At 51.4% G+C, this 12,852-nt stretch overlaps 1 protein-coding gene across 2 annotated transcripts in view; it reads left to right on the top strand.

The window, feature by feature from the left end:
- ARID3B (AT-rich interaction domain 3B) overlaps positions 1-10,338 on the top strand; it is a 57,566-nt gene extending 47,228 nt beyond the window's left edge. The window contains exons 8-10 of one of the 2 annotated variants that reach the window (XM_075007037.1): positions 2,842-2,946; positions 4,610-4,982; positions 6,382-10,338. In XM_075007037.1, the coding sequence (XP_074863138.1) occupies positions 2,842-2,946; positions 4,610-4,770 (266 nt within the window). In that variant the 3' untranslated portion in view covers positions 4,771-4,982; positions 6,382-10,338. Of the gene's footprint in view, positions 1-2,838; positions 2,947-4,609; positions 4,983-6,381 lie in introns of both variants that reach the window. The other variant, XM_075007036.1, reaches the window with a different exon arrangement.
- Positions 10,339-12,852: the final 2,514 nt, after the last annotated feature.

Genomic DNA, 12,852 nt, shown 5'->3' with positions numbered 1-12,852 from the left:
TATTGTGGGGCTTTCCTGGGCTCTCAGGTGGGGCCAAGAACGAGGAATTTAGTGCACAGGAGGAGGCTGGGGCGCGGATGTGCCTGGGCAGGAGGTGGGGTTCAGGATTAAGGGTGGAGGTTCTGGTGAGAAGGAGAGTGCAGGAGCAGGTGGTGGGTGGGTGGGATCTGGAAGGGGGGTGCAGGAGAAGGGTGGGGGATCTGGAAGGTAGAGGAGGGGTTTGAGGATGTGGGGTCTGGAAGGGTGGGGGTGCAGGGTCAGGATGGGAGGGGCAGGAGATGGGGGGGATGAAGGTGCTTACCTGGCGCAGCACCAAGGGGAAGGGGAAGGGGAAGGGGCTCCCTGTGGCTCTCCATGCTTCAGAAAAGTGTCCCTGCTGACACCGCCCCCCATCTTTCAGTTGGTTGTGATTCTGCACGGAGCGCTTTGCCCGCACCAGGCAGAGCCCGCAGGCTTGGCTTGTCTGACTCTACTGCTCGTGTGCTGCAGCAGGGCATGAATCTCCTAACGTCCCTTACCTGCTCCCAGCTTGGAGATGCTGGTTCCACACCACCTCCTACCATCCCTCTCACTAGCAGCTTGTCATGTATAAATTGCAGAAGGCAGCTAGTATGTCATGGGTATGCAGTGCATGGGAAGCCCAGGTCATAGATGGGAAGAAAGCTGGATAGAGATCTGCGCTGGTTTGCCTGAGGGCCCTACTGGGCTGCATCAGGGGTTTATAAAAGGGTCATGTGACATCTCAGAGGCGGATGGAGCTAGAGACGGTGTTGCCTGAAACTGTGCTTTCAAAGTGAAGGGACACTTCTCCTTAGTGTAGACCAGCGTGCCACTGCCCTGCTCCCAGCCTTCAAGGAAAGTGGGGGAGGAAAGTGCCCCAAATCCCAGCCCCACGCACCTGCAGGCTCAGAGGACTGAGATTAAATACAACCCGGGGACGCTGCCACTGAAAATAATGGTGAATGCCAATTTTACCCTTAAAAATCACTTGTCAGAATGAGTGTAATTGTAATGTGACAGCCAAAGCTCAGCACTTCCATCTCTCTGCCCCAGGGGCTGCAGTTAGACAGCCAGAAGTGTCTTAGAAGATGTCAGTCGAACAGCTGTTTTCTCTGCTTCCAACGTTTCAATCCATTTAAATTAAAGAGCTCAAGGCCCATCTAATTGCACCTTCTGAGGCAGACATGAGGCCAGGAAGGGTCGACCTTGCGTGGGGGAAGGGAAAGCGTTGTTCTGGAAGCCGTTGGTTGAGAGAAGGATGTGGCCTAGGGGCAAATCTTGGTCTTACTTTAACTGATGGAAGCGTTGCCCCAGGTGTCAGGTGGTCCAAGATTCTGCTTCCCTAAGACTGTGGAGCTACTTAAATTTTACACTTAAACTTCCTTCGAGAGGAATAGCGGGTGAGAGGAAATGCAAGCTTTGTGGCATGCCTTAAATGAGAACATAAGAACAGCCACACTGGATCAGAGCAGCAGTCTAACTAGCCCGGTGTCCTGTCTGCTGATGGAGGCCAATGCCAGGTGCCCTAGCAGGAGTGAGCAGATCAGAACACACCAGGGTGATCCCTCATCCATTCCCAGCCTCTGACAAACAGAGGCCGGGGCGCCATTCCTACCCATCCTGCCCAATCGTCTCCGCTTGTTACTGTCCTTCCCTTATCTCGCCTCCTGCTGCTTCTGCCCCTAAACCTAAAAACACACTGATGGCGACAGTGTGGCCTCATAGATAGCTCACTGGATTGGGACTCAGGGAACCGGGTTTCCCTTCCTGGCACTGGGATTTCAGGAGATCTCGCTCCCTCCGATGGCAGGCAGCAGTATTGCAGCCTAACTTTTGCTAAGAGGCGGGCGGGAGGGGAAGTCTGCACTGCAGCAGTTCACCTGCACACACCCGCATCTGGGCTGTGGCAGCTGACCCAGGCTGGGGCTGGGGGGCTCTAAAACCGCAGGGTTAGACGATCAGACTCAGGCTAGAGCAGAGGGCGGTGCAGGCTTCAGCAGGAAGCTGAATACAATCGCACACTACCTGTGGATCAGATATTCGGTGGGTCTCTGGCCGTTCCCTTGCAAAGGAGCAGGGGGCGACGCTGACCGTGGGCACAGGCACAGCAAGTTCTGCGCCGTCACACGTCAAACTCAAGAGCCCTCTTCTCGCTTCGGCATCGTGGGGCGTGCTGCTCCGGGAGTGAGCGGAGGTCCTGGCAGAGCCGGACCGGGGAATCTGGCACAGCACTGGCCTGCCTTCTGCTTGGCTTTCCACCCTGAATCCCTTCCGTTGACAGAAGCCAGGTGTGAACCGTTCAGCTGCCTGTGGGAGCAGCAGGGCTGGAGCACCCACTCTCTCTGTGTTGTGGGTGCCCTGGCAGTCAGCTTCTCCCGCACGCTCCCCGGCGCCTCCTGCCTACTGGCAGCCCTGTTGATCAGCTCCTTCCCCTCCCTCCTAGCGCCTCCTACCTGCTGTGACGAGCTGCTCAGCAGGCGCGCTCAGGGGAGGCAGCAGAATGGGGTTGGAAGGGCAGGGGAGGGGCCTCGATTGGAAGGGTTGAGTGAGGGCGGGGCTGCGGCAGAGGTAAGGTCGAGCATCCCCGGGGAAAGGAAACCAGCACCTGTGTGTCACAGCCTGCAGACGGGAACCGTGTATTTTGAAACATTAAATCCTCCTCCCCCCGCAAGCCAGGTCACCGGTTCCTGAGTCCGAGCAATGGAGCTGGTGGAGTGGAGGTTGGAGGGATGACCCAAGCACCCTCTGAGCACTAGACTGTCCCTGCACAGTGCAGTGGGGAGCTAGCAGGAGGGGAGGGCGCGATCACACCCTAACTCTCAGCTGGTCTTTCCGCAGCAGACGATAAACCAGATGCGACGGCGGCGGCAGCAGCACTGAATTTGTCCCCCAGCGGCATTGGGAGCATTAACATGTCTGTGGAGATTAACGGCACAATCTATGCTGGTGAGAAAGCAGCAGCTGCCCCGCAGGGGGTGGAACGCCAGGCGGGTGGTGCAGAGGGGGAAAGCAGCTCTGAGCTCAACACAGGTGCCTCTTAAAGCAGATATATTTGCCAAACATAAAACCCCCAAACTCCTGTCACTTTGTGAGACCCCTTAGTTGAGCCAGTAGCTGCTTTCCCGCAGTTCTGCGCTGACAAGATGTCCCCTTCCTCTGCCTTGCTTTGGTCTGGTGAAGTCAAAGCAGACTGGAGTAATGACGGCAGCAAAGCCGTGACAGCCAAGTGCACAAACTTGGGGCTGGAAGGAGGTGAGCCTGTGCTCAGGCTGCCCTGCTTTCACTATCCTGCTGTTGGAGCTGGCTAGAACAAAGCGAGCTCAGCTGTGTCTACCCCCGCTGCCGTCACCTCTCCCCGCTGCAGCGTAGACACGCCCCTAGAGCGACGTAGTTTGAATGCGGGGCTTCTAAACAAGCAGCATTTCACTGTAACAGGGAAGAGAGAACTATCTGGGGAGAGATCCCTCCCTACCTTCATCCTGAGCATAGATCAGTTTAGATGGGAATGTTACAGGTTAACCAGTAAACTCATCTTACATGGGCTGGAATAGCATTCTGCTTGCCACAGGCAAGGGGCTGTTCCGGCCCCGCAGGGCTGCTGTGCGTGGGGGCGCTCTAGCGCAGCCGGAACAGGTTTGCCCCCAGTGGGCTGGCTGGCTGGCACTCCAGCCAGGCTGGAGCAGCCCTAGTCTGCTCCAGCCCTGGGTGAGTTGCAAGCAGGGTGCTCCAGCCACCCCAGAGCAGGCCTGGTCCACAGTGGCCCCAGCACTGCCAAGGGTGTGGGCTGTCCCGGCCACCTGCAGCAGCCCTGCATCTTCAGTGGTCCCAGGAGTGGTGTTGGTAGGAGCGCTCCAGCCAGGCCGAAGCAGCCCTGGTTGGTGGCGGCCCTGGGAGAGCTGCGGGCAGGGGCCCTCCAGCCAGATTAGCTGGCTTGGTCCACAGCGATCCCGAGAGTGCTACTGAGGGGGCTCTCCCAGCCCACTGCAGCAGCCTTGTCTGTGGCAGTCCCAGGAGTGCTGTGGGCAGGGGCATTCCCGCCAGGCCGGAGCAGGCCTTGTCCACGGCAGGGGCGGCCCAGACCCCCCCAGCTCCCCGACCCCGTTTAATCAGTTAACCAGTTACCAGTTAACGCAGTAAACGGGATTTTACATCCCTCATAGGAGGTACCAGCAGCCTAGGGTGAAAGGTACTTGGGTCGTATCCCCCTCGTGCCGAGGAGCAGCTTTAACAAGACACGCTGCTCTTTGCCCCCCAGCTGAGGCGCGTCAGTTCCTTTGTCCATCCCCAGCCCTGCTCGGCTGGCTGCTGGCTCCCTCTGAAGCCGCGTTTAGCATTTCCCTAGCTGGGTGCAGACAGCTGCACTCGCAGTGGAGCTGAGCTCAAGCGGAGTGAAGAGCATTGAAAACAACACTGGCGCTGGTGAGGGTTTTCAAAGCAAAGCGTCGTGCTGCCAGGGAGAATTCCCTGAGTGCTGGTCTGAAGTCTTGGGGCTTGGCAGTCTTCTCCTGCTGGGTACATAGGCCTGGGCTGGTCGGCTGGCCTTCTCCTGAAGCACTGTGGTGTTCTGGCGTCCCAGTAACCCCTTTCCCAACCCATCTCTGTCCTGCAGGAGTACTGTTTGCCCAGAAGCCTGTGGTCCATCTAATTGCAGGATCCAGCACCCAAAGCACCTGCAGCAGCAGCAGCAGCAGCAGCTCCCACTGCTCTGCCAGCCCTACCTCGTCCAGGGGCACCCCCAGCGCAGAGCCCTCGACCAGCTGGTCTCTCTGACGGACGAGGGAGCAGGCTCTCTCTCTCTCATTGCCCTCAGGCAGCTCTGCCCTCTCCGTTAAAGGCAGGGAGCAAGCCAGGCAGGAGTCGCACGGATTACCTCATCTCAAGGAACCAGCTTTGCAGTTGGGTCGATGGCCAGAGGATGAAACCTTCTGTGCTGATGAGTTCGCGTAGCCTGTTTGTCCTGCCTTTTTTGTTGTTTTTTTCAGGTGTGACTGTGGTCCTACGGGGGGGTGGGGGTGGGGGTGAGGGGAAGGGGCCGTGCAGCATTTTTCAATCAGGGATTGTCTCTAGGGGCTGTGGGTTTGCAGAGGATGGAGACATCATCATGGCAGGCGGGTGGCATGGGGAGGTATGAATTGGGGTTGGGGAAGGGTTCCTGTTCTCCAAGCAACAGCTGCTGTGCAGACTTCCCTACTATAACGCAGTGTATTGACAATCCTACACCCAGAGGGACTTGGGTCTCTTTGCCCCCTACGGTCCCTCTTGTGGTTGCTGCAGCGTCATGCAGTTGACAGCAGGCGGGCCTCATCTGGTTGCCCATTCAGCCTCCTGATGCTGCTTCCTGAGAGTTAGGCTGGGCTAATGGGCCAGTGGTCCCATTGGTGGATTCACAGGAGACTTGCATGACTTCCATCCGCACCCACACCCCTTTGGCATCTACCTCTCGAGGGTCCTGGCAGCAAACGGAGGACTCCCCCACTTCTATGTCTGATCCATGGCACTGGGGAAGGCCTCTTAGTCCACTAGACATCTCCCATGGCCAAGCCAGCCTGGAGCCTACTGGTTTTTTAACCAGGACTTTGCCCAGTGTAGCTATAAATGCCGCAAGCAATGGTCCTTGCCCTGCTTCCACTAGGGTAGCACTGGGCTGGCTAAACACATTCACCACTGCAGCCTTCGTCCTGATTTTTCTTATGCTTGATGTCATCACTTTGCTCCTAGATCCAACCCTGTGCACCAAATGGAGATTTCCCACAGTGCTTGGTCTCCTGTGTGTTTCATCAGCCTCTCCATCCTGTCCCTACACAGGCTCCTCAGGCTATGGGCCGCTGTCACCCAAACGAGACCCAGTCTGCTGAGCTCTTTGTGTGTGTGTCTGTTTGTGTAATATACACGTCTCAGCTGGGCTTCTACCAGTGTCTCCTGAAGCTCTCCTGGGCAAAAGGGAGAGGAGAGCTGGAGCTGGGACCACTCCCTGTGGGTGGATCCCAGTTGAATGAGGACACAGGCCCCAGGTTGAGGCGAGGGTGAAGAAAATCCCCCCACTTTCTGACTTGGGAAGCAAAGGCTGCTTTAGGCCATTGTTCCTCATGTGTCAGCCAAGCTAGTTCCTTAGCTTCCTTGCATAGACCCAGACCCGTGCTGGTGTTTTCCCCACGCCCAAGGTGTGCTCTCCCTTCCTGCATCACACAAGACTGGTTCCTCCCTGCCCTGGCGATGTCTCTTCTCTCGTGCAGGCCTGAGTCAGGTTCTGTTGAGAAGATAAAATACCTCAGATATGGACTTGTTATTGTGTTACCTCTTCAGGAAGTATTTGCATATCTTATCGCTTGTTTTTATATGTGTTTTGCTGACTTTGTTTTTAATTTTTATTTTTTATTGTAGCACCAAAGAGAACAAAACTGAGTGAAGGAGCAGGTGGCTGCCCTGTCCTTAGCATAGCCTGGAAACAGTTCCAACAGCATTGATCCAGGAGCTGGGCATGAAGGATGGGACGATAGAGGAGGACAGATGCAGGTAGAAAAGGAGGAAGAGGGCAGGTTTATTTCTCAGTCTGGCTTGAGTTTCAGGGCTTCCCCTCAGTGTGACCAGTGAGGGGTCCCCAAGAGGAACAAGTGGTCCCAGTGTGTGTCATGGAGCTCTGTGATCTAGTACTAGGCTTCTCTTTAGCAAGTTTTATTAGAGCTGCTTTGAAGGTAATCATCCTGTCTACACTACAGATTTTGCTAGACCTCTCGCAGCACGGCAGTTCCTGATATGTTAAGTACACATCACTTGGGTAGCATGAGCAGGACCAAACACCCGAATTGTGCTGCAGCTTGGAATTTTACCGGTCTGATTCAGCCCCACAGGAAAAAAAAAAACACAGCTGAGTCCTGGTTATGCGATGAGCTCAAACCATATTGTGCGCTGCCTTACTGCAACCAACTGGTGCGTTGCACAGCCCTGGAGGTATGGCGCAATTTTACGATGGCTCCAGATGCAGCAAATGCAGAATTACCCCTGGACTAAGTGTGGTAGCTTTCCGTGGAGCAGACGGGGCCTAAACTCTGGGAAGTGTTGGTTCCGCTTTTATTTATGTTACCAAACTCTGCAACCATCCCCATATTTAGGGGTTGAAATACAATTTGGTAACGTAAGTCTAAACCACATGGTAACTCTCTTCACAGGTAAGATGGAAGCTAGAAATTAGCTAGTTGTAGCATTACCCACTGAAACACTCAGCCTGCAGTGCCCTTTCAGATCTGTCTGTCCTTGTAGCAGAGATGTGCTACCTCCCGCCGGGGTCATGAAAGGTTATTGCTGGCAGGGTTCCAGCACAGTGTCTTTGAGCAGCTATTTTCCAGAGAATCCTGTACAGACCGAGCCGTCTCAGCAGTCAGTTTTCAGTCATAGCTGTCAGGTTAGCAACAGCCACGCATCAGATGGTCACCGTTAGCCCAGTTCTTTTGGCCAGTGTCTGCAGAGTCTTAAGGGCTTCTCTGCGCTACACATCAAAGCAGTGGGTGTTGGGGGATGGCCTACCCGTCATGCGGTCACGTTACCACTCAGTTGGCTCTTGCCTGTGCAGACGGGACAGAGCCATTTTATCAAATTGATATTACAGCTCTCTAAATGCAAGGGACCCGATTCTCCTCAATCAAGTGGGTGTTAATCGGCAGTAAAGTGCATTGATGCCAATTCTAGTTGTAAAACTAGCTTGAATGAAAATTCAGCCCAAGGACTACTGAACAGCTTAGTGACATTGTTAGAACACCCAACCCTAGAGGCAAGAGCCAGCTGTGCTTTAAGGGGGTTGCAGGACTATCGTACTAGGGTAACTAAGCTCAAGTCTGTTTGCTTACATGGCTAGACATTGAGCCATCGCACATTTATCAGTGTCTTAGTCTCCTACCCTTAGTCCTAAAGTGCTTTTAAGTAAGAGCTTATGAACTGATCCGAGGTTCTCTGTCCTGAAGTTATAGGGTGCCACTGTGGGAGCCAGTCCAGGATCAGACTGCCGGATCAGGCTCCGAGGTGTGAGCAAAACACCTTCTAACTTCACATAACCTAAGAGTGTGGGGGCCTGAGCCAAAGCCCACTGGAGCCAACAGGAAGTTTTTCCCACTGACTTTATTAAACTTTGGATCAGGCCCATTATAAAGAACTGGAAATAACTACAGTCGGATCTCGACATTCGTGAGGGTTCCACGTTTAGAACCCTCGCCAATGTTGATTTTTTGTGAATACAGGGGGTGCCCAGAGCCCTGGGGAAACGGCTGCTCATGAATAATTGAATTTGTGAACATTAAGTTTGCAAATTGTGAGTCTCTACTGTACTGGTTTAAAAGAGCATTTTCCTGGCTGCTGTGGGCTAACAAATAACCCCATCGCACCAATCGTTTCAGGCGTCTCCTTGCAGGAGAGTGTTTGAACTGGCTGGTAATGTGGTAATGTCTTTCCTGCTGAAATAGTCCTGTGATACTCTTATTTTACATCTACTGTGTGACATACTGCAGCTGCAGGCACTGGCCTGTCCCCTGGCTCCCAGAATGCTCTACTTCTTTGTGACATCATCCATTCCCACCAGATGCCAAATGGGGGGGGCCAGGCTGGACACTTGTTAGAAGCCCAAGGGCTGGATCTGATTTTTCATGTACAAGTTTAACACACGTGCTGTGAACAATTTTAATTTAAAACTGAGGACACCCCTCCCGCCTGCTCAGAGTTGGAATCAACTGTTCATCAGCAATAAAATCCTGCAGTGGGCGAGCTCTTCTCCTCAGCTTGACGCTCCACTGAGAGTGATGGCGTTATAGGCCTCAGGAGGCTCACAGTATGGACAACCCAGCTGTACGACGCTCCCCTGCCTGTGTGTGTTAATTTATATTACATGGCTTAGCTGGTCTCATTAGCAGACACTGTGACGCCTTTTTAACCAACAGTGAAATTATTTATAATGCACCCATCCCAAGGCAGGTTTTGCCATGGGGCGTCCTCTTTTACATTGCCTTCAGTGGAAACCGTACGTACCTCTGCGTTTGCGGGGACAAGACTCTGGCCCTGATGCATTGTGAATCTTGCTGCCCTCCAGGGCATTTCCATGTCTCAGGCCCTGAGATGGTGTACAGTCAGGGGATCTTTATAATTAATTGTTCTGTCTCTCTTTTGTAGGGGTGAAGTTGGGGCTTATTTTCCAAGCATAGAGCTGGGGCTTCCCGCTATTTGGTATTCTTTCTTCTCTTGCCCTGGGGAGCTGTGGTTAATAATGGGCGTTTTGCTCGTGTATCACATGCTACCGTTGTGTTTTCTTGCACAGAAAGCCGCTCGAATCACGGAACTGATAAACGCTTTGACACTACTAGAGTATTAATGTTTATAAGCTTTACACAGCTAGTCTGGAAATAGGCAGGGACTAACAGTTTGGTTTTTATCAAATTCAGGGAAAGAATAAAGTTGGGATGTGAACCAGATACCTCAGTAAAATAAGCTGCAAGAATAAACTGTTCTCTTTCATTAGCCGGCTACAAGGATCAGCCACTCAGACTGTGAAAATTAACCCTTTCCCTAGCCTGAGCTTGATACTCGCACTTGGCTCAATGCACGTTTTGCTTAGATCCTGATATTCCTGCTGAGCTGCCAGGTTCCAGGGACAGGGATATAGAAACCAGCAGCAGATACAGGGTGGAGGGCTGGGAGGTGGGGCTGTGCCTCCTCAGCTCCAATCCGTTTAACTCAGAATGTTGACGATTGTATGGCACTCAGGGGTTTTGATATGGCAGGGAGGACTGTACCTGTGTGAAGTGTTGCATTTTTGCAGTGTGTCTAATCACCTTGAAACTCCCAAACAACCCGGGTTTGGCGACGTGCGGCCAGCTGAGCCCAGCCGGATCGGCAGCAGCCAGGCACTCCGTTTTCTGAACGAAGCAGGTGCAGAAGTGCTGCGTGGCTTCCAAGCCAGGGCCGCACAGAGGGTCGCCTCCTGTCCTATTATGTTCAATACCAGCATGTCCTGGTAATGCATGGAGTTTGAAAGGACGGAGTCCAGCTCAGAAACAACCCTCTGAAACTGCATTGGCGGAGCTGTTAGCAGTCAGCTCCTGGAGCAAATGTGAATGTGTCACAGAGCCCTTTGGCTGCTGTGTAGGATCTCCAAGTGGATTCAGACCAGAAGACATTATAACTGCATAGCAGCAGCCTTGCTACTAGTTTTGTTACCTATTTAAAAAGAAATGTGATAGCCTAGGCAGTGGATAAATACCTCAGATGTCTGCTTCCAACAAGTGTCTGTATATGTTGTTGTTGGGTTTTTCTATCTTACATGTTATCTGAATGTTTATATTCCAATAAACTTCTACCTCTTCATATGATGACCCTGCGGGCGTGTGTTGTTTCATTGCCTGACCTGGGAACTAATCCAGCCGCTTCCAGGCTTCTGATTCAAGCTGCCTCTTTTAATCACAAATGGAAGGTGTAGTGGTTTTAGGGACTGCCATGTGTATGACCTCAAAGCTCAGTTTCTCATTACTGATCTGCACATAAGGAACCAGAGACTTAAGAAGGCCACACTGGTCCATCTGGCCCAATATCCTGTACTTTGACAGTGACCAGTGCCAGGTGCTCCAGTGGGAATGAGCAGAAAGGTAATCATCAAGTGATGGTCTGTTCTCAGTAACTCTGGGAGCAATTTGCACCGCTGTAACACCGTTCATCAGAGGATCTCCAAGCACATGGCAGGCATTAAGCCTTGGAGCAGCCCAGTGAGCCAGAAGAGTCTAATCTGCATTTTTAAGGTGTCTAAATGAATACAAACAGAGGTAATGTGCCATGAGCCACACTTGAAGCAGGGTAAAGCCTGGAGTACAACTGGAGTCCTGCTGTTGGCTTCCCAGTGCTAATGAGTAAACGCCTCTTCTGAGAGAGAAAGAGAGACATACACACGCAACCACCCACTCACCTCTAACTATATGCCAAGCCCTGTGAAATATTTGGGCTCTTGACCCTTTTTTCCTCCAGTTTGAGCGAATACTAGTTGGAGAACTTTAAATGAGTTTGGTGTCTTGTGACACAAACGCCTAGGAATTTAATCCTGGTTGGATTCCAGGTCCTAGTTTTTGACTTCACACAAATCATACTATTCCTCTGCACCTGTTACTGTGGGGCAGCATTTCCCAAACTCATTTGGCCATGGACCACTCTCGGGCTTAGAGTATATTGACAGGACGCTGTTAGGTGAGGAATTTAATCTGAACTGGAGAAGGCTGCGATGGGACCCCTAACAAAAACAGCCCTCTAGCCCGTGTCACTGCATGCCAGCGTCTATCCTCTGGTCAACCATTATCCCAACCAATAAAGAGAGAGGAAACAGTAGTTAAGTAAACCGAACAACAGACACTTTATTTAGAAGTGATAATTTACAGTGAACAGACCAAGTGAAAGAGAGGGAAGCCAATAAAATAGCATAAAACACCCTAATCATAACAATCAGCCCCAAACCAATACCCACGTGTCTTTTATTGCCCTTCTTCAAAGTTCCAGATGGTTGCCCAGGACCTTCTACTGTTGGACTAGTTTTAAGTCCGTCGGGAGGAGCACTGGGGCAATCCCTCCATGGTGAGTAGATGGTACGCTGGTCATGGCTGATTGATGCTACGAGTCGGGGTGTGTCCTGCGGTGACGAACGATGGATATTGCTGGGAGTCGTGGTGTCTTGATGTCCTTTGCTGATAGAAGTCCGCGCCACTCCTGCCACTGGGACGGGCAGCACCCACAGAAGGCTTGGTGCTGACCTCATGTTGTCCTTATGGTGGGAAAATTTCTGTCATCGAGCCCCTGCAGGGAAACCCCTGAGGAGACTGTGAGGTAAATCAGAAAAGGCGCGAAGAATCTGCTGTATCTGAATGACTCAGCAAGACTCTCCCTTCCATTTTGGGATTCCATGTAAAATAAGGGCTCTGTCTGGGACATGTGACTGCCCTCCATTTTGAGGCATGAAGAAGTTCGCGTGTTTTGGGTTTCACTCCCAACAAGGCATACCTGCTGGTCGGGAGGGGATGGTTTTATACCAAAAAATTGTCACATGTAATGCTCAAAAGTTGATTTAAAAGAGTTTTTTTAGATGTCTTTTATTTTAAAAATAACAAGAGAAATTCATCTGAATGGACAACTGATGTCCTTCTGATAGGAAGACGGTTAGCAACTCTATAATTAAGTATAAAGCTAAACCAAAACATCAATGTAACAACCGAAAGGATGGTTAATGTTGTTCTTTTGTACTAAAATAGAAAAGGCAATATTGTTCAAAAAAGGACTGTCCTTCCTTAAAGCTTAAAAAACATTTTATGAAAAAGAAATGCAAAACAAATTAGGCATGGAAAAATATTTTTAAATTTTATGTTTGTATAAATTTGTTATTTTTAGTGAAAACTACTGGAAAATAAAAATTAGTCACATTTGGAAGTATTTTTGATGCACACACAATTCCATATTTAATATTTTAGAAGGAAGAATATTGCTAGCATCAAATTTTTTTCCCTGGAACACCTGTTCACATTTTGAGGAACATCGGTGTTCCGGAGAACAGTTTGGGAAACTCTGCTGTGGGGGGAAAAAGCCCCCAGCGCTAAAATGGTTGTGAGCGCCAAGCAATAACAACTACATACAGATCTCCAAGTAATGAGGCTGGTCCTTGAACAAAGCTTCCAAGCTTTTTTTCATCTGCTTTGTGTGATGTTCCCTACGTTTTGTAATGGGTTCTCTTATTGGTTCCAGTTCAAGGCTAGAGCCTGTCATCAGTGCTGTCCTGGCCATAGGATGACATTAGGCGCCCTAGCCCCTAATTTTGGGAGGCAATGGCTGCCTCAACAATCCTATGGG

Source organism: Carettochelys insculpta, chromosome 12 (genome assembly GCF_033958435.1).
Source record: "Carettochelys insculpta isolate YL-2023 chromosome 12, ASM3395843v1, whole genome shotgun sequence".
In the NCBI taxonomy this organism is placed as follows: domain Eukaryota; kingdom Metazoa; phylum Chordata; order Testudines; family Carettochelyidae; genus Carettochelys; species Carettochelys insculpta.
This window is presented reverse-complemented; position numbering and strand designations above follow the sequence as displayed.